General features: G+C 40.8%; 1 protein-coding gene across 1 annotated transcript in view; it reads left to right on the top strand.

The window, feature by feature from the left end:
- Positions 1-26,888, top strand: part of MOCOS (molybdenum cofactor sulfurase) — a 403,086-nt gene that overhangs the window by 304,505 nt on the left and 71,693 nt on the right. Inside the window, exon 6 of the mRNA XM_073332641.2 lies at positions 11,856-12,055. Within this exon, the coding sequence (XP_073188742.1) occupies positions 11,856-12,055 (200 nt within the window). The remainder of the gene's footprint in view (positions 1-11,855; positions 12,056-26,888) is intronic.

A 26,888-nucleotide genomic window follows, 5' to 3' on the forward strand; every position in this document is an offset into this window, starting at 1 on the left:
AGAGACTAACCAATTTATTTGAGCATAAGCTTTCGTGAGCTACAGCTCACTTCATCGGATGCATACTGTGGAAAGTGTAGAAGATCTTTTTACATATGCACAAAGCATGAAAAAATATCTCCTCCCACCCCACTCTCCTGCTGGTAATAGCTTATCTAAAGTGATCACTCTCCTTACAATGTGTATGATAATCAAGTTGGGCCATTTCCAGCACAAATCCAGGTTTTCTCCTCCCCCTCCCCCCCACATACAAACCCACTCTCCTGCTGGTAATAGCTTATCTAAAGTGACCATTCTCCTTACAATGTGTATGATAACCAAGGTGAGACTGGACTTCTACATAGAGTGCTTCCGCCGACGTGCACGGGCTGAAATTGTGGAAAAGCAGCATCACTTCCCCATAACCTCAGCCGTGCGGAACACAATGCCATCCACAGCCTCAGAAACAACTCTGACATCATAATCAAAAAGGCTGACAAAGGAGGTGCTGTTGTCATCATGAATAGGTCGGAATATGAACAAAAGGCTGCTCGGCAGCTCTCCAGCACCACTTTGTACAAGCCATTACCCTCTGATCCCACTGAGAGTTACCAAAAGAAACTACAGCATTTGCTCAAGAAACTCCCTGAAAAAGCACAAGATCAAATCCGCACAGACACACCCCTGGAACCCCGACCTGGGATATTCTATCTACTACCCAAGATCCATAAAACTGGAAATCCTGGGCGCCCCATCATCTCAGGCATTGGCACTCTGACAGCAGGATTGTCTGGCTATGTAGACTCCCTCCTCAGGCCCTATGCTACCAGCACTCCCAGCTACCTTCGAGACACCACTGACTTCCTCAGGAAACTACAATCCATCGGTGATCTTCCTGATAACACCATCCTTGCCACTATGGATGTAGAAGCCCTCTACACCAACATTCCACACAAAGATGGACTACAAACCGTCAAGAACACTATCCCCGATAATGTCACGGCTATCCTTGTGACTTTGTCCTTACCCATAACTATTTTACATTTGGGGACAAAGTATACCTTCAGATCAGCAGCACTGCTATGGGTACCTGCATGGCCTCACAGTATGCCAACATTTTTATGGCTGACTTAGAACAACGCTTCCTCCGCTCTCGTCCCCTAACGCCCCTACTCTACTTGCGCTATATTGATGACATCTTCATCATCTGGACCCATGGAAAAGAAGCCCTTGAGGAATTCCACCATGATTTCAACAATTTCCATCCCACCATCAACCTCAGCCTGGTCCAGTCCACACAAGAGATCCACTTCCTGGACACTACAGTGCTAATAAACAATGGTCACATAAACACCACCCTATACCGGAAACCTACTGACCGTTATTCCTACCTACATGCCTCCGGCATTCACCCTGACCACACCACACGATCCATCGTCTACAGCCAAGCTCTGCGATACAACCGCATTTGCTTCAACCCCTCAGACAGAGACAAACACCTACAAGATCTCTATCAAGCATTCTTACAACTACAGTACCCACCTGCGGAAGTGAAGAAACAGATTGATAGAGCCAGAAGAGTTCCCAGAAGTCACCTACTACCGGGCAGGCCTAACAAAGAAAATAACAGAACGCCACTAGCCATCACCTTCAGCCCCCAACTAAAACCCCTCCAACGCATTATCAAGGATCTACAACCTATCCTGAAGGATGACCCAACACTCTCACAAATCTTGGGAGACAGGCCAGTCCTTGCCTACAGACAGCCCCCCAACCTGAAGCAAATACTCACCAGCAACCACATACCACACAACAGAACCACTAACCCAGAAACCTATCCTTGCAACAAAGCCCGTTGCCAACTGTGCCCACATATCTATTAAGGGGACACCATCACAGGGCCTAATAACATCAGCCACAACTATCAGAGGCTCGTTCACCTGCACATCCACCAATGTGATATATGCCATCATGTGCCAGCAATGCCCCTCTGCCATGTACATTGGTCAAACTGGACAGTCTCTACGTAAAAGAATAAATGGACACAAATCAGATGTCAAGAATTATAACATTCATAAACCAGTCGGAGAACACTTCAATCTCTCTGGTCACGCGATTACAGACATGAAAGTTGCTATATTACAACAAAAAAACTTCAAATCCAGACTCCAGCAAGAAAGTGTTGAATTGGAATTCATTTGGAAATTGGATACAATTAACTTAGGCTTGAATAGAGACTGGGAGTGGCTAAGTCATTATGCAAGGTAACCTATTTGCCCTTGTTTTTTCCTACCCCGCCCCCCCAGACGTTCTTGTTAAACCCTGGATTTGTGCTGGAAATGGCCCACCTTGGTTATCATACACATTGTAAGGAGAGTGGTCACTTTAGATAAGCTATTACCAACAGGAGAGTGGGTTTGTTTGGGGGGGAGTGAGAAAACCTGGATTTGTGCTGGAAATGGCCCAACTTGATTATCATACACATTGTAAGGAGAGTGATCACTTTAGATAAGCTATTACCAGCAGGAGAGTAGGGTGGGGGGAGAGAAAACCTTTTGTAGTGATAAACACCCATTTTTTCATGGTTTGTGTGTAGAAAAACATCTTCTCTATTTTCCACAGTATGCATCCGATGAAATGAGCTGTAGCTCACGAAAGCTTATGCTCAAATAAATTGGTTAGTCTCTAAGGTGCCACAAGTACTCCTTTTCTGAATCACTGAGTTATCTGTGTGTTGTGTAGTGTCATTTTGACTGGTTAAGGCAATGGGCCAAGTCCTCTGCTGATGTAAATTGTTGTAGCTCAGTTGTGGCTTTGGCCCAATAATTCCAGTGATTTGTGATATTAGCTAAATAATCTTTAATACTTGTAAAATAGGTCTAAATAAAGGCAATTTCAAAGCAGGTTTTTAGCAATAGTTGTCACTGTTTCAGTATCTCCATGGAGTGAATGAGGCTGGTGTTTCTTCAGTGGTTGCTGCTATTCTCATGATGCTGCCTAGCATGATGGGGCAGTACAGAAGTCAAAGAATCATCTTTGTCTTATGAAAGCAATAGAAATCGGGAGGCTTTAAAGTCGAGATAAGGGAAGTTTTGTTATTTAAATAAAAATGGAAAACAATAGAACTTACCTACAAAAAGTTAAACTTTCAGATTTCCATAGGTTTTTAATGGCAAGGCCACTTCATCCACTCCATTGCATATACTTTTCCCTCCAGGGAGAAGGTGAATGAACAAACACCACAACAGATCTCAGTCATGTTGCTTAATGCACTGCTTGAAGTTGCTCAGGTACAGCAATAGAATCTGCTTTCCTTTTGCATCATCCACTTGTCAAGATGGTGGCGTCCACTTTGTTATTCCATTATTTTTTTTTACATTTACACTTTGTACATTTTTCTTTTGTGTAATTAGCTTTTATATTGCTATGCTGGGTTAAACTACCAATCCAGCTCTGAAAAGGCCCCAGTACAAGCTGTCTGGTATTGCCTTCAGCAAGGTAGAGCCGGACCAGCAAGGATTAAGTGGCTTATTAAACTATAGGACCTAGCTGTTAAGTATAAGAAGAAGAAAGGGGAATTGCCCACTCTGATTATGCACAGGAAGGGAGGTGAGCTTTGATTGGGGCCTAGTTTATACCCAAGTGATGACTTTGATTTGGATTTGTCTTACTCTGAAAAAGTAAGGAAAACATTGCTGGTTTTTTGTGTGTGATTTTGTAAGCTACTCTCACTGCTGATAAGGGAAACCCCATTCTGTGACAACTGCACTTCAATTTCTCCTTAAACATTATTGTTGCTACAAGCTGTTGGTTAAGTGTATATTACATTGATCTCCAGGCCCATTCAGAACAAACTACTGGACCAGTATGGAAGTCATGAGGCCTTCAAGTGGACAAAATAGGACTGGTTTCAGAGGAACAGCCGTGTTAGTCTGTATTCGCAAAAAGAAAAGGAGTACTTGTGGCACCTTAGAGACTAACCAATTTATTTGAGCATGAGCTTTCGTGAGCTACAGCTCACTTCATCAGATGTTTGCAGATTGAGGCCCCAAAGAAAAGTTCTTGGAGAGAGGAATTGCATTTATCTCAGGTCCGGCTGGTGTCAGAGATTCTCTTGCCAAGCAAGGTAGAGGAATAACTAGCGTAAAAAGTTGCTCTGGTGGTTAGCCATAATGAAGTACATTTTGCCCCTTGGCCATAATAAAATGCACAGTAAGAAGATGTGGCTGGGGAATAAAGTAAATAAGGGTCTTGGGGAAAAAAAGTCAGTGCTTAACAGTAAGCTAGATTTATTACCCGTCTGTGTGAGATTGGAGCATTGAGGGAGGAAGAGGTCACAGTTTCATGATTTTCTCAGTACCAGCAGACTGGGTTTCAGGAGTTGGAAAAACCAAGAAGCAAACTCTGGAAAAGCTCTTACATGATGATTTCAAGACACTGTGCAGGGGTAAGCTTACTCCAGTAGACAGGGAAAGGAGAAAGCCACATGAGGCTGTCTGAGCCACTCATAACAGGGGGGCAGTAGAGAGGCTTGGCTGTCACACTCCTCTTTGCAAGTGATGCTGGAAAAGAGGAAGATTTCGGTGCCTTTATAATACAAGCTCCTCTCCCATTTAATGGTTGAGAGGACTACCAAGGGAGGATGTGGTATCTGCTGGACTGGGAAAGACCCTGGGAGCTCTGGAGTTCTGCTTGTGTAAGTGTTTTGGGTATGGATTTATTGCTCTGTTAAAGAAACTCTGAGGACTTATATCACCTGAGTACTTTGGAGAGCTAGTCTGTTTATAAGCTATTATATATAGTGTACTAAATATCCTGGGTTTTACAAAATCCTCTCTATTTCTGTTCTCATTTATCCTACCACTTCTCTGGTGGGCCAGGGCCATTCTGAAATGTTATGCTTTTTATAGTCTTTTTAGTAATATGATCAAAGCCTGTGTTCATGAAAGGGAGTGGGAGGGGGGGATCTCATTGCAAGTAGTCATTGAAATGACTTAAATTTGTAATTGATTTGTAGCACTGTATGGTATTCCATCAAAGAAGTACCTAAACAAAATTGAGTTTCACTAATAATTAAAATAGACATGTTAAGAATCAAGCCAAAGAATATGTGCAGCATCTCCTCTCCACACTGCTCCCAAGAAGTTGAGAACAAGGAAATTCTTGAGGTTGTGATGTTTGAAAATGAGTAGCTGCTTTTCTCAGAATGTTCTGCTTAGTTTACTCAGAGTAAAGACTCTGAACCTTCCTTACCATACAAAGACAGGAGTGTAAACTAGCTGCTCTAAAGAACTGAGAGATGGGGCCGCAAAAAAGCCTTCTGCTCATTAAGATAAACACTGAGTATTTGTTTCATGTTTGGTCTCAGGAGAACGTCCTGAATGGAGGATTAAGCAATTGCTTTCCACTGTCTAAAACTGTTGAGGTGGTGGGGAAGAGAGATGAGAATAAAAGGATTAAAATTGTTATGCACAGGATTAGTGCTGAGAGAGTAGGGATCCCTATATTGCACACAGTATGGAATTAGTGTTGCGGGTGTACAGGGCTTCCGTATTGTATACACAGTAGGTGCATTTTGAAGATTTGAATATGCTGCAAGACTCTATCCAACTTTAGGCACAGACACTTGGTCCTGTGGGGAAAGTAGCATATGTTGGTCACAGAAAGTGAAATTTCTTTCCTTCTGTGAATTATTTATTGTATCCCAAGATCATATGAGAAAGTGTGTCATAATTTATACATGGCTAGAAATTAATTTGGAGGAATAAAAATCCCAAGAGTAAAACAGATTGTGACTCCCCGTGTTCACACAGATAGACCCATCGATGGGATGATTGGTATGAATAAGGAGGTAACAATCTTTCCCATGACTGATATTTTTATACTTAAAAAATAATTTCCACTCATATAGTTTATAATTAAAATAAATGGGACTGTTCTAGCGAGCAACTACCGATTAGTGTGGATAAGGATTTCAAAATCTGGCCTATACCTTCTATGTTTTCTCCGTTTAGATGAAACTCTACATAAGGTCTGTTCCCTGGTTCTACAGAAGAAGTAAGACCAAAAAGCTACATGTTCTCTTCTGCTTCTACACTCCTGCCGGGCCATGTTGTTCCTGTTCATGGTGAATAGGTGTGGGAAGGCAGAATACACTGTCAGAGGTCTAGTCGTGCAGGATGCTAAGCTCAGTCGGAGGCATCAGCACTTTGCAGGAACAGACTCAGTCTGTATTGACTTGTGTATCCTACTTGCATAAGACATCAGTAATAACGCTATGTTATTTTCAGAGTAAAAGCCGTGTTAGTCTGTATTCGCAAAAAGAAAAGGAGTACTTGTGGCACCTTAGAGACTAACCAATTTATTTGAGCATGAGCTTTCGTGAGCTACAGCTCACTTCATCGGATGCATACCGTGGAAACTGCAGCAGACTTTATGTACGCACAGAGAATATGAAACAATACCTCCTCCCACCCCACTGTCCTGCTGGTAATAGCTTATCTAAAGTGATCATCAGGTTGGGCCATTTCCAGCACAAATCCAGGTTTTCTCACCCTCCACCCCCACACACAAATTCACTCTCCTGCTGGTGATAGCCCATCCAAAGTGACAACTCTTTACACAATGTGCATGATAATCCAGTTGGGCCATTTCCTGCACAAATCCAGGTTCTCTCACCCCCCTCCCAAAAACCACACACACAAACTCACTATCCTGCTGGTAATAGCTCATCCAAAGTGACCACTCTCCCTACAATGTGCATGATAATCAAGGTGGGCCATTTCCAGCACAAATCCAGGTTTTCTCACACACCCCCATACACACACAAACTCACTCTCCTGCTGGTAATAGCTCATCCAAACTGACCACTCTCCAAGTTTAAATCCAAGTTAAACCAGAACATCCGGGGGGGGGGGGGGGTGTAGGAAAAAACAAGGGGAAATAGGCTACCTTGCATAATGACTTAGCCACTCCCAGTCTCTATTTAAGCCTAAATTAATAGTATCCAATTTGCAAATGAATTCCAATTCAGCAGTTTCTCGCTGGAGTCTGGATTTGAAGTTTTTTTGTTTTAAGATAGCGACCTTGACAGTCTCTACGTAAAAGAATAAATGGACACAAATCAGATATCAAGAATTATAACATTCATAAACCAGTCGGAGAACACTTCAGTCTCTCTGGTCACGCAATCACAGACATGAAGGTCGCTATTTTAAAACAAAAAAACTTCAAATCCAGACTCCAGCGAGAAACTGCTGAATTGGAATTCATTTGCAAATTGGATACTATTAATTTAGGCTTAAATAGAGACTGGGAGTGGCTAAGTCATTATGCAAGGTAGCCTATTTCCCCTTGTTTTTTCCTACCCCCCCCCCCCCGGATGTTCTGGTTTAACTTGGATTTAAACTTGGAGAGTGGTCAGTTTGGATGAGCTATTACCAGCAGGAGAGTGAGTTTGTGTGTGTATGGGGGTGTGTGAGAAAACCTGGATTTGTGCTGGAAATGGCCCACCTTGATTATCATGCACATTGTAGGGAGAGTGGTCACTTTGGATGAGCTATTACCAGCAGGATAGTGAGTTTGTGTGTGTGGTTTTTGGGAGGGGGGAGAGGGGGTGAGAGAACCTGGATTCGTGCAGGAAATGGCCCAACTTGATTATCATGCACATTGTGTAAAGAGTTGTCACTTTGGATGGGCTATCACCAGCAGGAGAGTGAATTTGTGTGGGGGGTGGAGGGTGAGAAAACCTGGATTTGTGCTGGAAATGGCCCAACCTGAGGATCACTTTAGATAAGCTATTACCAGCAGGACAGTGGGGTGGGAGGAGGTATTGTTTCATATTCTCTGTGCGTATATAAAGTCTGCTGCAGTTTCCACGGTATGCATCCGATGAAGTGAGCTGTAGCTCACGAAAGCTCATGCTCAAATAAATTGGTTAGTCTCTAAGGTGCCACAAGTACTCCTTTTCTATGTTATTTGTTTATCATCACACTCTAGGGACTGGGAATTCATTTTAGGTTAATCTATATGGAGCACTGAAAAGGAAGCAGAATAGAGTGAAATCCCACATTGTGTTTGTGTACATCACTGAATAAAGTATAATGTTTATTGGATTTATTTCCAGGCAGCGTCAAATAGATTTGATATAACCTAGAAAGCTACTCAGCAGCCAAGCAAATTTAAAAGAAGTATTTGTTTTTCATTTGAGAATAATCGTAGACAGTAGAAAGGAAACGCTTTTCTTTTTTGCACAACAGCAGAGGGGCAAGAAAATTACAAATGAGAGGAGCTGAGGCGAAGCCCATCAAAGTCCGTGAAAAGACTTTCACTGACTTCAGTGGGGTTTGGATCAGGCCATAAGAGAACAAATCCAGACCGAAGAAATATAGTCTACTTCAAAAAGGCAGGATATGAACTTGTACCTGCAATATGCCTCCACAGACAACTGCTGCTCTGGTGAGCAGTATACCATTATGAGCTAGCCAATGAGTGATGGCAGCAGCACCATAGTAGCCATGGAGTAAAGGAACACCTCGGACCCAGTGAGATTTCAGCACCATCACCCCATCAGTTTCTGTAATCAGTATGAACAGCTCATGGGTAAAGCAGCAGTGTAGATGCCTGTGCTGACACTGTCATGATGCCTCAGGGCACAAACAAAGAAATGTTACAGCCAGCAAGGATTGCACAGTACCTAACACCAACACCACAGGGTAAATGGCATATTGCTGGAAGGGGGTCAGTGCGGGAAAGTAATGAGTTGCTTTCGGCAATCTCTGATGTTCAAAAACCATTGCAAATACTTGTTATGCTATTCACTGTGCCAACAGATAGTGTAAAAAATGCTGTGTCACTAGAAACAGAAAATGTGAAATGCTGAAGCCTGAAATGACATTAAGTTAATAAAACAAACACACACACACACACACACACACACATATAATATACATGCAAGGGATAAAGCAATAAGAAAAGTATTAGTGGAAATATATAAATTTAGACCAGACAAGGAAGTCTACATTATGCATTTGTGCCTTAGGCAGAGGTATACAATAGTGAACGCAAATTACACATCAATGCATAACCTTTACAATAGATATGTGCCTGCACACCTTGTTTTGGTCAACAGTAGTAATCAAACTCCATCAGTAATTGTTACCTGGTCTGCCCTAGATAGGTGTCCATCTCTAAAATAATAGTATATAACGTGTATGCTGCTCACCATTTAAAAATCATTTAGATTAATAAATAACTGCAGTCTCTTAATAAAACAGCTAAAATTCACTAAAATTATAGAGACTGAGTGAGTCTTAGACCCCACTTGCAATGAGCTGAAGATCACAGGCCAATCCCCAAATATATCCTCTTCAAAAGACTTAAAATCTGTCACTGCGCCTGACACCAAATAGGCACTTAATAAAAAAATAAATCCAGATGTTCAGTGTCAAGGAACCTGACATAAGAACAGTCACAGAAATTTATATGCAGGGGACAAAATGCAGAATACACTAACAAATACACTAACAAATACCAGGTAATCAGTTGTAACATATGGTAACCAAACCTTATTTATCTCAAATAGCGTCACCCCCTTGATTTTATTCCCTTCTACCACCATGTATGACCGTGTGCTAGACATGCATTGATTCAAGCACATAGCCCCCAGTGGGAGGCTGAAGATCTGTTGCAATTCTTCTTCCCCCTCCTTCCACTCCCTGGGTCACAGCAAGCAGAAAGGAGATTGGGGAATCGCAAAAATTATGTAGGGGACAGCACAGATCATTCTCTAAAAAAAAAAAAAAATCATGACTGAGTCATATATTTGTAATTTTTTTTTTTTTTTTGGTCAGTATCAACCATGACCCATTGGCAATTGTTTTGAAGAATTTTCTTTGACAATCCATCAGCCCTAATTGTGACTCATTCTGCTATGTGAAAATACAGGCACTTGGCTACATTACTTGCCATCTACCTCCTCGGCAGGGGGCAGGAGTAGGGAAGGGACACATGCAGGCTGTTGAATTTGTGTGAGGATAAATAATTAAGAGACTCATTGGTTTCTCACCAATGCACAAAGAAATGTGATTAAGGAACTTTAAATCAAGAATGGCTAAAGGCTAATGCTGTAACAACGGCAGGATATGTCCTCTGAAAAATAGACTGAGAGATTTCTTCAACAAGTCACAAAGAAAGTATCTTAATATTCCATCAGAAAGTTCCTGCCAATTTGGAAAAGCTCTGCATCTGGCGATTAAAGACATCTCAGAAACTGACAGTGCAGTCAGATCTAATAATAGCACTGGCAGTATCACAGAAATAAGCTTTCTCAACAACACTACCACCTTCTAGCAGAAAATGTGCAGGACATCTTAGGCTAGGCAGCCCTTTTCTTCTCAAAGTCTGTGATACTATGAAAGTCCTTTGGGAACTAAGTGTTAAGAGAGAAATTTGCCAAGTTTACCGTGACAAACATCAGCAAATCATGCTAAATAGCTTCTCACAAGACTCCTTGAAGGGCTTTCTGGTGTTCATCCTGTATCTTGTTTCTCCTCACTATGCAGAACATAGAGGTTCTTCACCATATGTCCACCATTTCTATGACTACACTCACTTCATTTTCCCAACTAACATAGCTAAAAAGGACAGCATGCCATTTTGAAACTGGAAATAAATACTACAAAAATAATGTAATTTTTCTGTTTCAGCCAGTAAAAGCATATTATTGTTATTTTGATTAGACTCAGCCCTGGTCTACACTAGGTGGGGGGATCAATCTAAGTTATACAACTTCAGCTATGTGACTAACGTAGCTGAAGTCGACATACTTAGACCTACTCACCGCGGTGTATTCACTACGGTGAGTCGACTGCTGCCACTCCCCCATTGACTCTGCCTGCGCCTCTCGTGGCGGTGGAGTACAGGAGTCGATGGGAGAGCGCTCGGGGATAGATTTATCACATCTAGAATAGACACAATAAATCGACCCCCGCTGGATCAATCGCTGCCCCCTAGTATGGCAGGTAGTATAGACATACCTTCAGAGATGTTGACAGCTCTTTTCTGTATTAAAAATACACACGAGAAAAAACAGATGACACAACTGCTGCTCAGAGGAGTTCAGAGCTTAATGTTGCAACTTCCAGATATCCTGGTACTCGGTTGCAGGTCTGCACTTTCGAATTGTTAGGTGTAGCAAAGAAGAAGGGAAAGAAAGCATACTCCTATTTACTGTCCAGGCCAAATTCTGTGCTGACTTACTCCCTGTATAACCCCACTGAAACAAATGGTTTTCATGAGTGTGAGCTGATGCAGAATATGGGCCATCCTTTGTCTTTCCTGTTCTGCAGAAGTGTAGACTGAGAAGAGTATCCCTTCTGTATAATATTAAATATCTGTCATGGGATCACAAATGAAAACCTTTGTTTTGTAGCCTCATATAGGACTATGCACTACAACTAATCTTCCATCCTATGTTAGTACTGATGTAGTTTCCTGATCTGCAGCATTACTTTTCCAGTCCTTGGCACTCCTGAGCAAAAACTGCCATTCTAACAAATGTAGGCCAGAATGATTCTGTGATGTGCACAGACTGGAACCAACACAATTATTCATTGTGTGAACCCATTCAAATTTAAACTCAAATTTTCCCAGCTGAAAAGTGACGTGGATTAACTCAGAGGTAGGTGGCTCTTGTGACATTATAGCACCACTAAAGCTCATTGTAAGAAAAGAAAATTTTGAGAAGTATGATGATTTAAAAGAGCTAATTTCGGCTTTCCAGGCTTTGCACGGGTTGGCTTCTAGCTGTGCTATCTTTTTAAACAAAAAGTTTCAAGAGAATAAAGTGTTTGACAGATATGTTGTTTTCCTCTTAGGTGGCATGGAGAACATAAAACATCATACCTTTGCTTTATCTCGCTACACCTACACAGTGCTGTCTACCTTAAAATATGCTAATGGAGCACCCATTGTGCGTATCTACAGTGATTCAGACTTCAGCAGTCCCGATGTCCAGGGTCCAATAATTAATTTTAATGTACTGGATGAAAATGGAGATGTAATCGGCTATTCTCAGGTACACGAACAATTTCATTTTGCTCATCTTAATGTTCAGTTTATACACTAAACACCTTTGTGATTATCTTTTCCTCCCCACCAAATATGCTGTACATAAAAATATTCCCTATGTGTATGTTTTTTCTTCATACCTCTAGATGACACATTTAGTGTTTGTTTATTTTTAAAGGTTTCAGAGTAGCAGCCATGTTAGTCTGTATTCGCAAAAAGAAAAGGAGTACTTGTGGCACCTTAGAGACTAACCAATTTATTTGAGCATTATTTCCATCCAATGAAGTGAGCTGTAGCTCACAAAAGCTTATGCTCAAATAAATTGGTTAGTCTCTAAGGTGCCACTAGTACTCCTTTTCTTTTATTTTTAAAGTAATTGAAAGATAGGGCAATAAAAATGTCTACCGAATGTAATGTGTACAGTAGCTGATGCCAACTTCTATTGCAGTTTTTAATATTGGACCTGTAATGAAGTATTAAAAACTTGTCCTCCGTTTATCCTGTGTTATTTATCCATGACTACATCTATGATCTTGGAGTGTGATTCCCCAGCATGTGTGCACATACTCACGCTAGCTGTCACCAAACTAGCACAAGTATAAATGGCAGTGTAGCTGCAGTAGAACGGGTGGTGGCAATGGAGGCCTGGCTGAGCCAAGCTGTGTACAAACATGCCTGAAATTGGTGGGTATGTACACAGCACGGCTCAGCTGCTACCCATGCTACCACAGCTATACTGCTATTTACGTGCTCTATGAGAGCAGATGTGAATAGGTGTACACGAGCTGGGGAATCACACCTCTAGCTCTTGGCGTAGAATTAGACTTAGCATTAGCAGTCCAAAATATGGGGATGATTCAGTATAGGAGGCACCTTTCCTCTTTCTTTCAACCAATGCTCCAGCATGGTGCTAGGGAGTACTTTGCTACGGCATGTGCTGCCATTTTAGGTGAGTTTGAAAAATGAGGTCCTGGTCATTTTTGTCCCTAAGGGATTCCACAAAAGTGCAAGCAGTTGGCCAGGATACTAGGATTAATCCGCATTTCCCAATATGGATAATTATTGGAGATGGTTGGCAAAATTCTGCAGAACAACTGTTTTTGTCAGAATTTGCCTATTTGTCAAAATTGAAACATTCCATGGAGACTTCAGTTTTGACTAAGTTGCAACAGAACCCTGCCTGGTTTCCTGCCAGCTTGTCTGCCTGGCTTCTTGGTTGACTGCTTGCCAGACTGCCCTGGAATCAGGGACCTCAAGGCTTTCCAGGTCACTGGCTCCAGAGTGAACTGCCTGGGAGTTGGGGACGTCAGGGCTTCCAAATTGTAATGAAACCAAAGTTCAGAATAAAAAAACCTCCACAAAACAGAATTACCTTTCTCTACTTAGCTCTAGCAGTATTTTTTTTTTTTGTAATATTTTTGAGGAAGCAGGGAGACTTTAGGTTTCATTGAAATGTTTTTATTTAACGATTACATGAACAGAGTAATGTTTTTAAATCAGATTCATTATCTGATTCAGAAAGTCCCTAAACTTTGGGCTTGTCTACATGGTGAGGTACTGCTCACTATGGGGATGTGATTTCTAAAGTGCACTTTAGAGAAAGTAAATAAGGAAGTGTTATTTACTCTTTCTCCTAACACAAGAACTAGGGGCCGCCAAATGAAATTAATAGGCAGCAGGTTTAAAACAAACAAAAGAAAGTATTTTTTCACACAGCACACAGTCAACCTGTGGAACTCCTTTCCAGAGGATGTTGTGAAGGCCAAGACTATAACAGGGTTCAAAAAAGAAGTAGGTAAATTCATGGAGGATAGGTCTATCAATGGCTATTAGCCAGGATGGGTCGGGATGGTGTCCCTAGTCTTTGTTTGCCAGAAGGTGGGAATGGGCGACAGGGGATGGATCACTTGATGATTACCTGTTCTGTTCATTTCCTCTGGGCCACCTGGCATTTGCCACTGTTGGAAGACAGGATACGGGACTAGATGGACCTTTGGTCTGACCCAGTATGGTCTTTCTTATGTTTTTATATGTTGTGCATTAATTAGTCTTTGTAGTCACTGCTGGTACATACTAAAGGTTCCCGATGGCGCTTTAGCAGCTGTACATTAAAGCGCACTAGGGAAACTTTCAAGTGCACCAGCAGGTCTACAAGGATCAATTAAAGTGCAACGTTTTAGAAGTCATGTCCCCATAATAAACATCGCCACAATGTGTAGACAGGTCCTTAGTCTGTCTCAATGTTTCTCTCACTCTACTTCCTGTTACATACTCGTAGGATCCACCTAATGGCCCTATGCCACAGTTTTGACTACCAAAGATTGCCTTATGTATAGTACCCTTACAATTGCAACAACTCAGATAGCACCTTTCCCCATCCTATGGCTATCCAGGAGACTTTGCCCCATTCAAACAGATGAGACTTGGCCATGGTCATCTATGGCTTCTTGACCTTCGAACTTTACAACACAATGCACTGTATTTGGGAGTGTAATCAGAGACTGTGAAGAAAATTGTTGGTCCAGAAAGCAGCAGTCCTCCTGCTGAGCAACTTAGGCCAATAAGAGCACATAAAACTAGTTTTGCTTAATACTAGCTTCTTAATTCTCTTCACTGAGTGCCCATCAAACAAGTCAAGTTCAAGAGTCTTGTCTTGATTTTCAATTATCTGGGCCCAGGCTGCCTCAGAAACCCCTCTCCCTCTGCAAGCAAGAACTTTCAAGACAGCTGCATTCCTGTGGGAAGATGAAACTCTGAACAACAAAGGAGAAATCAGTGCAAGCTAGAGAAAAACTTTATCTGAAATGGTTCCTGTGGCATTCACTACTAAAGCAGTTGAGAACGGCCACAAATTTTACCACCATCTGAACAGATTACTTCTCCAATCTCTGTGCCATAACTTTTCTATAATTAAATGATGAGAAGAATACATCCTGACCTTTGAAGTAAAGAGAGAAGTGAAACAGTAGAACATCAACTTGTATTTTTATGTATTTAAGTGCTCATGTAACACACCGATGAAGTTATAGAGCTGGAGACATTATTATTCTTTTCTTAGTCACCTAAAAACTGTTTTTTAGTGTTACTGTGCTTTGTTAAACAGTTGCCACATTTCATTCCAGAGGTCACTGCATTTCAGGGATGAATGAATTCTACATATGGTCTGTAAAGTGCTTTGCAGACTTTCAGGATGAAAGGTGATATATAAAAATAAGGTAGTAAAGTTATTAATTATTATCATCATTATGTACAGTAGTTGGGAACAACCATACAACATTCCCTTTGAGTTGCCACCAGCTCTTAGCAAAAATTAAACACAACTGCTGCTTGGGCCAAACAATGTTTTTAAACATAAAAAATGCTCTGAACACTGAAGAAAAATATTTTTAGTCATGTAATTTCATTGTTGCTGCTTGCTGTTAGAGCTGCTAATAAAAAGATGACTTAGTGAACAGTATGCTCCGGATTTTGAAATACAGTAGATTAGTGGTTTTCAAGATTATTTTCATTTGCAGACCCCTACGAATTTTAGAATGGAGATGTGGATCCCTTTAGAAATCTTAGACATAGTCTGCAGACCCCCAGGTGTCTGCAGACCACAGGCTGGAAACCGCTGCACTAGACTCTGATCATTGCTGACATCAGTATGTTGAATGAAAGGCTAATAAAGATTCTTCTTTGAGTAGATGTTCTTCTGGCAGTCGGCGCTCCTGTATGCCTTCCCCAAATCCCGATCATCCCTCAAATCATTCTCAAACTCTAGGAAGATTGGGCCAAGGTCATTCTCAGTGCCCCGGTGTGGCTAATACATTGCTTGTTCTCCATCCTTCTTGATTTCTCTTCAACCTCCCATACTGCTCCCTCTCCATCCTGAACTTATTCACTCAGAAACAAAGCCTCACCTTCCATCCAGCACTCAGTTCCATGCATCACATGATGTCAGGGTTCCCTCCCCACTCTGAACTCTTGGGTACCAATGTGGGGACCCACATGAAAGACCCCCTAAGCTTATTTCTACCAGCTTAGGTTAAAAACTTCCCCAAGGCACAAATTTTTCCTTGTCCTTGGACAGTATCGCTGCTGCCACCAGGTGAGTTAGACAAAGATTTAGGAAAAGGACCACTTGGAGTTCCTGTTTCCCCAAAATATCCCCCCAAGCTCCTTCACCCCCTCTCCTGGGGAGGCTTGAGAGAAACGAAGGTGAGCACAGACCTGACTCTTGGGTTTTTAGGACACTAAAAACCCAATGAGGTTCTTAAAAACAGAACTATATGATAAAGAAAAAAGTAAAAGAAGCACTTTGTAAAACTAGGATGGAAGGTAATTTTACAGGGTAATAAGATTTAAATTACAAAGGATTCCCCTCTAGGCAAAACTTTAAAGTTACAAAAAAACAGGAATAAACCTCCCTCTTAGCATAGGGAAAATTCACAAGCTAAAACAAAAGATAACCAAATGTATTTCCTTGCTATTACTTACAATTTGTAATCTTAGATGTTTATTTCAGATATGGCCTTAGGAAATGTATTTTTCCTGTCCTGTTCCCTCTCTGTCCCGGAAAGAATACAAGGAAAGCACAAACAAAAACCTTCCCCCACAGATTTGAAAGTATCTTCTTCCCTTATTGGTCCTTTTGGTCAGGTGCCAACCAGGTTATTTGAGCTTCTTAACCCTTTACAGGTAAAGGAGGGATTTTACGCTACCCTTAGCTGTATGTTTATGTCACACGGCATTGCTGAATGAGAAGGAAGACCTGTGTTCGGTTGCTGACCTACAAGTCTTCCTTAACAGTAAAAAAAACCTCCACCAGGATGGCCTATTCAGCTAAATGGAAGTTATTTTTGGTGTGGTCATTAGCACATGGAATCCAACCAACACTGGCCTTTTGGAGTACCCGCTGCACCTTCAGTCATTGGGGCTAGCATTGAGTTAATTGAAAGTGCATCTGGCAGCAATACTGGCATTTCATCCCACTATTCAGGGAAGGTCAGTCTTCTCCAGTGTCATGGTAACAAGATTCTTTAAAGGGTTCCTTTGTCTACATCCTCTGATCTAAGAACTGGTTCCTCTGTGGGACCTTAACTCAGTCCTAGTGGCCTTAATGGGGCCTCCATTTGAACCCTGGCATCTTGTCTCTTTCCACTTCTATGTCAGAAAACTGTGTTCCTGTTAGTGATAACATCTTCAAGCAGAGTGTGTGAGTTGCAGACTCTGCTGGCAGAGCCTCCTTATACATGATTCTCCAAAGACAAAATGACTTTACAACCCCATCCAAAATTTGTGTCCAGAGTGGTTTCTCAGTTTCATTTGAACAAGCGGTATATTTACCTGTATTCTTTCCTAAATCTATTGATCTCTGGAGGATGATGTTAGATGTCAGCAGGTGTCTAGCCTTTTATCTGGACATGATTAAACCGTTTTGTGCTTCACCTCATTTGTTTGTGTCATATGTTGATCACATGAAAAGTCAAGTGGTCTCTTCATAGACAAGCTCCAAATGGATAACATCCTGCATCAAGACTGCATGTGAAATAGCTTCGGCTTCGCCCCCTCAGGGGGTGCTAGTTCATTCTACAAGGGCACAAGCAATGTCCATGGCACTCCTCAGTGATGTTTCCATATTGGACATTTCAGGGCTATTACATGGTCATTGATACATACGTTCATGACTCCTTAACCACTTCTTCCAAGGTGGATGGAGGCTTTGGTAGAGCATTCCTACAGTACTTGTTTTGGTAGACTCTGACTCCAGCTTTGGTGGGGAGGGGGGGTAACTGTTTGTGAGTCACCTACATGGAATATACAGCTGCATCTACTCAAAGAAGAAGAAATTATTACTTACTGTAACTGTAGTTCTTCAAGATATGATGCAAACGTGTATTCCACGACCCACCCTCTGTCCTCTCTGCATCGGAGTTTCATTTCTAGGCATTTGGTGTGACAGAACTGAGGGAGGGTCAGGGCAGCTCCACCTCATGTAGCCGGGGGGAAGGTCTAAGGCCATGAGGCACAAGCATCGCCCTTCTATGGGTACTGCTAGGCAATTTTCTCCGGCTCCGATGCGCTGAGTGCACACATCTTCAAGAACCACAGTTACAGTAAGTAAGCATTTCTTTTAAAAATACATGCTAGCAACATTGTATCTGCACTAGATGTTAGGCTAATTATTTAGTTAAAATAATGTATAGTTTTCATATATTTTAAAATTCACATCCAAGTAACACAGTGCAGTCCATATAAAGAATATATATGAACCCCATTTGGCTTTTATATGTAGTCACATTCTTCACAGATCTAGTATACTAGGTGGAAGAGTAGAAAAGTTTGATTTGACAAAAGGAATATATCCAGTGCTGAGAAAACTACATCCAACTAGCAGTGTAATCTCATCTGCTTTATATGAACAGCATTGTTTTTATATATGTCTATCTACAGGCAGGTCTATTCAAATAAGAGCAAAATCCAATAGTTTGGTTTCTTTAGTATGGAAATGAAATATGATTATTTTAGTGTAGTCATGTTTGTGACCTGCTAATTTGAAAGCTGCTTAAAGTTTGTCTTTGATTTTAGGATTCACTGCTTGGTATACAACATATCTCAACCTTCGTGTAAACTTCATCCACTTATGTAGGGAAGACACCAGATTCAGAGGCCAGTTGGTTAAGGCACTGGTCTTGGGATCACTTAATTAAGGGAAAATCGGACAACATTTCTATTTGAGAAGAATAATACTTCCGAGAAGTATCTGTCTACTAGTAGACACCTAACTACTAATTAATTACTCAGATTGTGCTCCAGTTAATTTATTCAAATAGACAAATTCCTAAATGTCTTATTTCATTACTGTTGATGCCTCTTTTGTAAATAATGTATTCATAACCAATCATTCAAATAATTTCTTCTGTCTGTTTGGTATTTCTTCTGTGCCCATTGCCATGGTATCTGAGCTGAATGACTCATTCTACAGAGAATTTTATGGTGAGGGTTGCGAGAATTTTATTTGTAGCATTTGCATCTGGTCAGAAAGACTTTGAAAGTAAAAGTGACAGTCTCTTTGGAGGATACCAAGCTTACAGTTAATCCTTGAGATTTACATAATTTACTCAATATTCAAAACTCTGAAATAAGTCCAAGATATTTAAGATTTGAAAGGCATGCAATCAAATATGTGACATTTAACACTGCTACTGCAACATGAAAGCAAGGAAAATCTTGTCTTTTGTCTGTGCACCATTTTGAAAGGAACCAATTCTTAGCCTGATACTAATGTTAAAGTCCGCTCCTAACTATTGTCAGAGTATTATCATCCACAGTTAACAAGATTGTGTTACTAAACACAAACATACTTGAATTACACACACAGGGTCATTTATTCAGTGTGGGAATAGCCATAGGCTTCAGACTGATCCTTGAGTAAACACTTCATTCAAATGTTGAAGATCAAATAAATGAATCCCCTTGAAGCCTAATGCACAAATTAGACTTTGTCATGATTGCATTTCTGAAGGGTGACAATGTTCTTGACAGCTTACTGTCCCAATAGGTGTGATTTATAATGCTTGAAGGTTTAGAAGTTATGAGCTGGAAGTGAAATAATTATGAAAAGTTGTGCTGTTATCCCATTTTTATTTAAGTATATCTTTTCGTTTATTGAAGGTTATCACTATTTTCAGATATTGTTCATTGAAGAAACCTGACCTGAATATTAAAAGTATGTTATCAATTTAATGGGCAGCTTAGTCACTGGAATCCATTCAGCACACTGCTGCCAGTTAAAATGATTTAAACAAAAGTGATTTGGAGACTCCAAACACAGTAGTCACTCACAAGGTTTTGCTAACATCCCAATCTTTCCATGTAAATTTGCTTTCTCAGCCAGGGCCTGGCTATTTTGATTTTGAAGTCTCAATAATCTTCTTGCTCTTAAACTATACTAAATAATAGTTTTCTTCTATTAGCCCCTTAGGGCTCCTATTCCTTCCCCTGAAAATGCTTCCTCTCAGTAAAGCTGTCTGTACACTACCATTTGTAACCTACTATAGTAATGAACTGAAGAGACACCTGCATTCGACTCACAAATTGTCTAGCTTTTGCTGCATATATCAAGCAGTATGGTGATTGCCTCTTTATGGAATACTGTATGGACTCTACTAACTAAAACATAGGCATTACAAGTTTTTTCTATTGATATTCGCAGCAACGTATAAATATTTAGCACACGTGGTGCTTGTGAAAGGTAGCAGTGTAACAGTGCTGGAGACCGAAGACCTCTGTTTATCTAGAGTGATGGTACAATATGGGAAGTAACAGTGCTGGCTTCCTAACACTGCTTCACCAAAGTAGCTCTGTAGCAATCCTTTGCTTCTCTACTGAGACTGCCAGGAAGGGTACCACTTAACATGAGATGTGGTTGTGCTTTTTGTGATGTCACAAAAGTGAGGTCACACGTTCACTAGGCCTGGACTCCTCCACACATGAAACAGCCATTGGATCATTAATAATAATGAATAGTTATCATTTGTATTGTATTCAAATATGTGATCATATTCATATCTCATTACAAATACTCAAGTTCTCCAGTCTCTCAAACGATAACCATTGGACAATTAGTGGACTACAGTTTGCGTTCTTAGTTGTCATTATAATTATTTGTTGTTTGAAACTTGTAAATAACTCCATATGTGTGCAACTTTTAAGGTTCCAGCATCTTCTTCTTGCAACAGGAAGAGGAGATGGAACAGATGTAAGAAAGCAAAAGTGTTTGGAAATTTAAAAAACAAGGACAATAAAGTGACAGAAAACAGAACAAAAACTAACAACCCCCCCCCCCCCCGATTCATGTGAAATTAGATCAAATCTGTTTTACCTCTTCCACTCCAAGATCTAGAAAAATATATAGGCTTTGTTGTAAGATGCCTGTTGTGCTGTTATTATTTGCACACTTTTGCTTTCCTTGCTTCTTTAATGTGGCAATATATTCAATTAAAGAAATACTCTTTTTTTGCTTTACATATTTTCATAAGGCGTACAGCTCCCATACCTGCCCCTCTTCCATAACTTAGTCTTGTATTTGGTCACAGACAATGCTTAATTTGTGCCAGGGCTTGCCAGCACCTCTAGGCTTGGCAGTTCATAGCCCTGGCACCTCTGGGCTGCTTGTATTGGTTATGAATGCAAAAAAATTGCTTGAGGCCCAGCACCTCTTTTAATTACAAATTAAGCACTTGTCACAGCTCGCTAGTGTAGTGAGGAGTTGGTAACAGCCAGAGAAGGCCAGCTGAATTTTTGGCAACTTTAATTGGTGTTTAATTTTATGCCATGCCTAGCTATTCCCCAGTTTAATTACCTCTGTTCCATTATGCAGCTCGCTGTGCTCTAGTCCTCAAGAAAAATAACTCTTCTCTTAGGAAACTTCACTTGCTTCCATTCTGTGGAGTCCTGAGAGAACTTTTTTCCTCTCTAATTGTTTGTGCCTTAAGCCTTTTTTTTACCTCATAGCTACCTTTGAAAAGTGACCATCAGTTCAGCAAAGGATTAGCAGGTTCCTTTTAACTTCTCATCTCTACCTCCTTTGCCTATAGCCTAAAGCAAAAGAGAAAGTAGTCCTCCTTGATCGCCTCACCTGCAAAAGTTTCTTCAATGTCTCGCATTCTTGCCATGCCTGCTAGCGATCCTGTCAGGAAGATAGCAAACAACAGTTCATTAGCAGCTCCAGTTTTCCTACCTATAGCCCGGCCATATCACATTCAGTCTGATAGACAAACTGCTAAAACATGCGGCCGCTGCAAAAAATAGGAAAGGCGAACATTTCCGTTCTCCTCACAAAGCGCCTGACTGTAGCTTTACATGTCAGTGAGTTTTGCCCTCCTCACCTCTCTTAAGATTACTGAGAACACTTCTCAGATAGGTTGTGGTCAGCTTTGACAATCAGGCTACATCTACACTGCATGCTTTTTCTGCCAGGCTGTAGAGTACATACTTAAGTAATTCCCCTAGCATGGGTATAAATTGCAGTGTAGACAGTGAGGCACAGCTTAGGCAAGTCTCGTACTCGCTCAAGCTGTGCCTTCCTGTCTATGCTGTTACTTTTAGCCATATACTGTCCTGCTGCTGGAGCCTTTTACTAGCACAGGAAAAGACTCCAGCATTTGGGAAAGGCTGTGGCAGGAGGGAGGCAGTGGGGGAAGGGCTCCATCAGCTCCCTACTGCTAGAGCCTTTCTTCACTGCAAGGAAATACTCTGGAGCAGGGAAAGGCCCTGCAACGAGGGAGGCAACAGGGAAAAGTCCTGAAAGGGTGAGGCTGTAGGGAAAGGCCTAGCCTTTTGCTGCTGTCTCCCCCCGTCAGAACCACAGTGTGAACACAGCTTGCTTTTTACTGTGGTGTGTAGCTACACATATCCTACGTGCTGCCGAAAGTGGTGGGAGTGTAAATGTAGACTAAGTGTATAGACTAAGTGTATGTTAACATTCCCTGGCTGATCCTATCTGCACAGGAGGAGTGAGAGAAGCGCAACACTGTAAACTTATGAAAACCCAACTTTTCCAACACTGCTTCTCAACAGATACCTCTCAGGATATGTACATGCAGCCCAGATCTAGAATGCAATTTTCATTATGGCTTTTCATAGAATCATAGAAATGTAGGGCTGGAAGGGACCTCAAGAGGTCATCAAGTCCAGCCCCCGTGCTGAGGCAGAACTAAGTAAACCTAGACTACCGCTGACAGGTGTTAGTCTGTTCTTAAAAACCTCCCATGATGGGATTTCCACAATCTCCCTTGGAAGCCTAGTCCAGAACTTAACTATCCTTCAAGTTAAAAAGTTTTTCCTAATATCTAACCTCAATCTCTCTCACTGCAAATTAAACCCATTACTACTAGTCCTACCTTCAGTGAGCATGGAGAATAATTGATCACCGTCCTCTTTATAACAGCCTTCAACATATTTGAAAACTGTTATCAGGTCCGTCCCCACCCCCAGTCTTCTTTTTTCAAGACTAAACCAAGCCTAGTTTTTTTTTAACCTTTCCTCAGAAGTCAGGTTTTCTAAACATTTTATAATTTTTTTTGCTCTCCGCTGGACTTTCTCACCAATTTATCCACATCTTTCCTAAAGTGTGGTGCCCAGAGCTGGACACAGTACTCTAGCTGGGGCCTCACCAGTGCTGAGTAGAGCAGGACAATTACCTCCCATGTCTTACATATGATATTCCTGTTAATACGCCTCAATATGACTTATGTTGACTCATATTTAATTTGTGATCCATTGTAGTCCCCAGAATGATTTCAACAGCATCACATCTAGCCACTTATTCCCATTTTGTAGTCATGCATTTGATTTTTCCTTCCTTCTTTTGCACTGTCTTTATTGAAATTTCATCTTGTTTACTTCAGACCAATTATCTAATTCATCGGGGTCATTTTGAATTCTAATCCTGTTCCCCAAAGTGCTTGCAACCCTTCCCAGTTTAGTGTCATCCTCAGATTTTATAAGCATGCTCTCCACTCCATTATCCAAGTCATTAATGAAAGTATTGAATAGTACCAGATCCAGGACTGATCCCTGCAGGACCCTACTAGATACATCGTCACAGTTTGACAGCAAACCATTCATAACTACTCTTTGAGTACGGTCTTTCAACCAGTTGTGCACCTACCTTATATACCATGGCATTTGCCCCCCTTAACCTGTACTGGTAGAGGATAGACCCCCTATCCTACTGGGTCTTTTCCATCTCTAATTTCTATAATTCTAAAGTGTTAGAACCTTTCCAATGGGACTTGTGCTCCTAAATCACTTAGGTGTTTTGGAAAATCCCACCCTTTGTGATTATGTGATAGGTGCTGTAGTCTCCCACCTGTTTGTGTTGAACTCTTTTTTCCATACTATGCCATTTTCTCTTTTGTCTGCTCCTCTGCTTCTTGTTTTAATAATGAGACTTTGGATGATGGATGGCTATGTGATTGTATTTTCCTATCTACTTTTTTTTTCCTTACAGAATATAATGAAAATATCAGGGCTGGCCCTGCTCTAGGCTATGTAGTTACCTAGGATGGCACAACAGAAGGGCACCCAGTGTCTTTCAGTTGATCAACAACTCAGCTTTCTTCTTCTGCTCCCCAGCTGGCAGCTCCTTCCTCTCCATGGGGAAAGGACAGGGCAAGGTGAGAGATCCCAGTATGTGAAAGAAAGGAACGAAAGGGAAACCCCAGATTAAGGGACAAGGGTAAAAGGAAGGAATGGGGAAGCAGCAAGAAGCTCTATTGCAGGGGAGAGGTGTTAGTGGGGTAAGGAGAGATTTATCAGTAATGTGAAGTTGTGATTTTTTTCACATTTTTAGATTACTTGGATATGACAGTAAATGTGGATAGAATGTTATGGGGTTTGTAAGTCTTGCCTTAGACCTTAGTCCATCCCATGCTATGCTGCATATTGGGCTACCCACATTTGCCAACCTTGCCTGTCAACTGCCCTTCTCTCCAAATCTTCCCATTTCATGTTGAGGTACCTGATGTCATTCTGAACTGTTCATTTCCATGTTATTTGAGGTCTTCCTCTCTTTCTTCTTGAGTTTTCTGGCTTCCATTCAAAGGTGGTATTTGGTAAGCATTCTTTTTCCATTCTCAGCACATGTCCCAACCACTGATGTCTTTTGTAGATAATTTGTGTGAGGGTACCTTGTCCAGTAAATTTTCTGACTTCTTCATTCATCTTCCTATCTCTATATGATATTCCCAATATTCATCTCAGACATTTGTGATTAAATGCATCCAGCTTTTGTATATCTTTCTTGGTAAGTTGCCATGTCTCACTGCTATATGTTGTGATGGCAATAACAATTGCTTTGTACACATTCAGTTTTGTCTTAAGGGAGATGTTTTTGAGTTGTCAGATGTTTTTGAGTCTTCCAAATGCAGCATTTGCCTTCCCAATTCTTCTTCTTATTTCCTCAGAACTAGTACCATCTTGGCTGATGGTACTTCCAAGATACGTAAAATTGTCCACCTTCCAGTTTCTCTTCTTCAGTTTTGATTTCTGTCCCTATAGTCCCCATTAACATTACTTTACATTTCTTTGCATTGTATCTCAAACCTATCTTCTCCATTACTTCTTTTACTTGGTTTGTGCATTTTTGTAGTCCGTTGGCATCTTCACTGATGAGCAATATCGTCAGCAAAGTCTACATTAAATAGTCTTGAAGTGTCTCATTTTAGGCCATATGTATCACTGTCTCATTGTTTTAATCCATAGTTTATGACTAGCACAAACAAAAATGGAGACAGGACGCACCCCTGCCTTACACCTGTCTGGATGCTGAATGGCTTACTCAATCCATTTTTCATTTTAATGCAGCATTTTGAGTTGGCGTAGAATGCCTTCATAATGTTAATTAATTTTGTTGGAATTCCATATTGTTCCACAATTTTCCACATTGTTTCTCTGTTTACACTATTGAATGCCTTTTGAAAGTCCACAAAATTGATGGCAAGACTGCCTTGGAATTCAGTTGTGTTCTCAATAATCCATCTCAGGGTGAAAACAGCATGTGCATGATCTCCCTTGTCTAAATCCAGATTGTTGTTTTCGTAGGATGGTATCCATCTTTCTTTTCATTCTGTTCAGGAGGACTGCTGCTAATACTTTTCTGGTGATAGATGTATTACTCCCCTCCAATTTGAACAACTGTTTAGATCACCTTTCTTTGGTAACTTGATAATGATACCGAGGTTCCATTCTTCCGGCACTTTCTCCTCCGTCCATGTTTTGTTGCACAGTGAACAGATGACTGATTCCACATCTTCACCTCCATATTTAAACATCTCAGGATGAATGCTGTCCAGACCAGGTGCCTTGTTGTTTTTCAGCTTCTGCAATGCTTTTTTTACTACTTTGATTTTTACCTCAGATACATCTATATCTAGGTCTAATGGTTTATCATTGTTAAATTCCAGTCTTGTAATTTGTTCTGGTTGGTTTAGCACGTCTTTGAAGTGTTCCACCCACCTATTTTCTTGTTCCTCCTATGTTTTCAAAATTTCTCCTTGTTTCCCTTTCACTGGGACACTTCTGAATTTTGATCCATACCCTGTTAACTGTTTAAGGATCGTGTGTAGACTGTTCTTGTATTGTTTCTTTCCTCTGCTTCTTCAGCTTCACTAGCCTTACTTTCTATCCAATTTTACTTATCTTTTTTGCATTATTTCTTTACTGCTTTGTTAAGGTTTCTGTAGGTTTGGTTTGTTTCTTCAGTCGCATGTTATAGTATTCAAGCCTTTTGTTTTCTTCTTTTGTCTATAATTTTCCATGTTTCCACTGTTCATTATTGCTTCCTCTCTTTCTACCAATTATCTTTTCAGCTGCTTCTAGCATAGCTGTTTTCAGAAGATCCCAATATTTTTCCACTTTGTTTTCTTCAAGATCTTTAAGGGCCTCAAACTTATTCTTGACATCTATCTGGTACTTTTTTCATATCCTGCAATCTTGTTGTTTCTGCGTATTGAATAATCTTAGTCTGTGTTCTTTCTTTTTAAGCATTTTGAACTTTGATTTGATGTTTGCAAATGTTCAGCAATGTTTGATTTGATGTTCAGCAAATAGTGATCGCTCCCTATATCTGGTCCTCTGAATACTCTTGTGTCTAACACTGATGTTTTCCACCTCTGACTAACACAGATATAGTCTATCTCATTTTGTGTACGGCCATCTGGTGAAATCCATGTCTTTTTGTGTATGTTTTTATGTTGGAAGAAAGAATTGTGGATGCTAAGATTGTTTTCAGTACAAAATTCAAGAAGTCTTGTGCCATTGTCTGTCATTGTTCCATCGTTTCCTAACCTCTT

This window comes from Lepidochelys kempii, chromosome 2, assembly GCF_965140285.1.
Source record: "Lepidochelys kempii isolate rLepKem1 chromosome 2, rLepKem1.hap1, whole genome shotgun sequence".
In the NCBI taxonomy this organism is placed as follows: Eukaryota; Metazoa; Chordata; order Testudines; family Cheloniidae; genus Lepidochelys; species Lepidochelys kempii.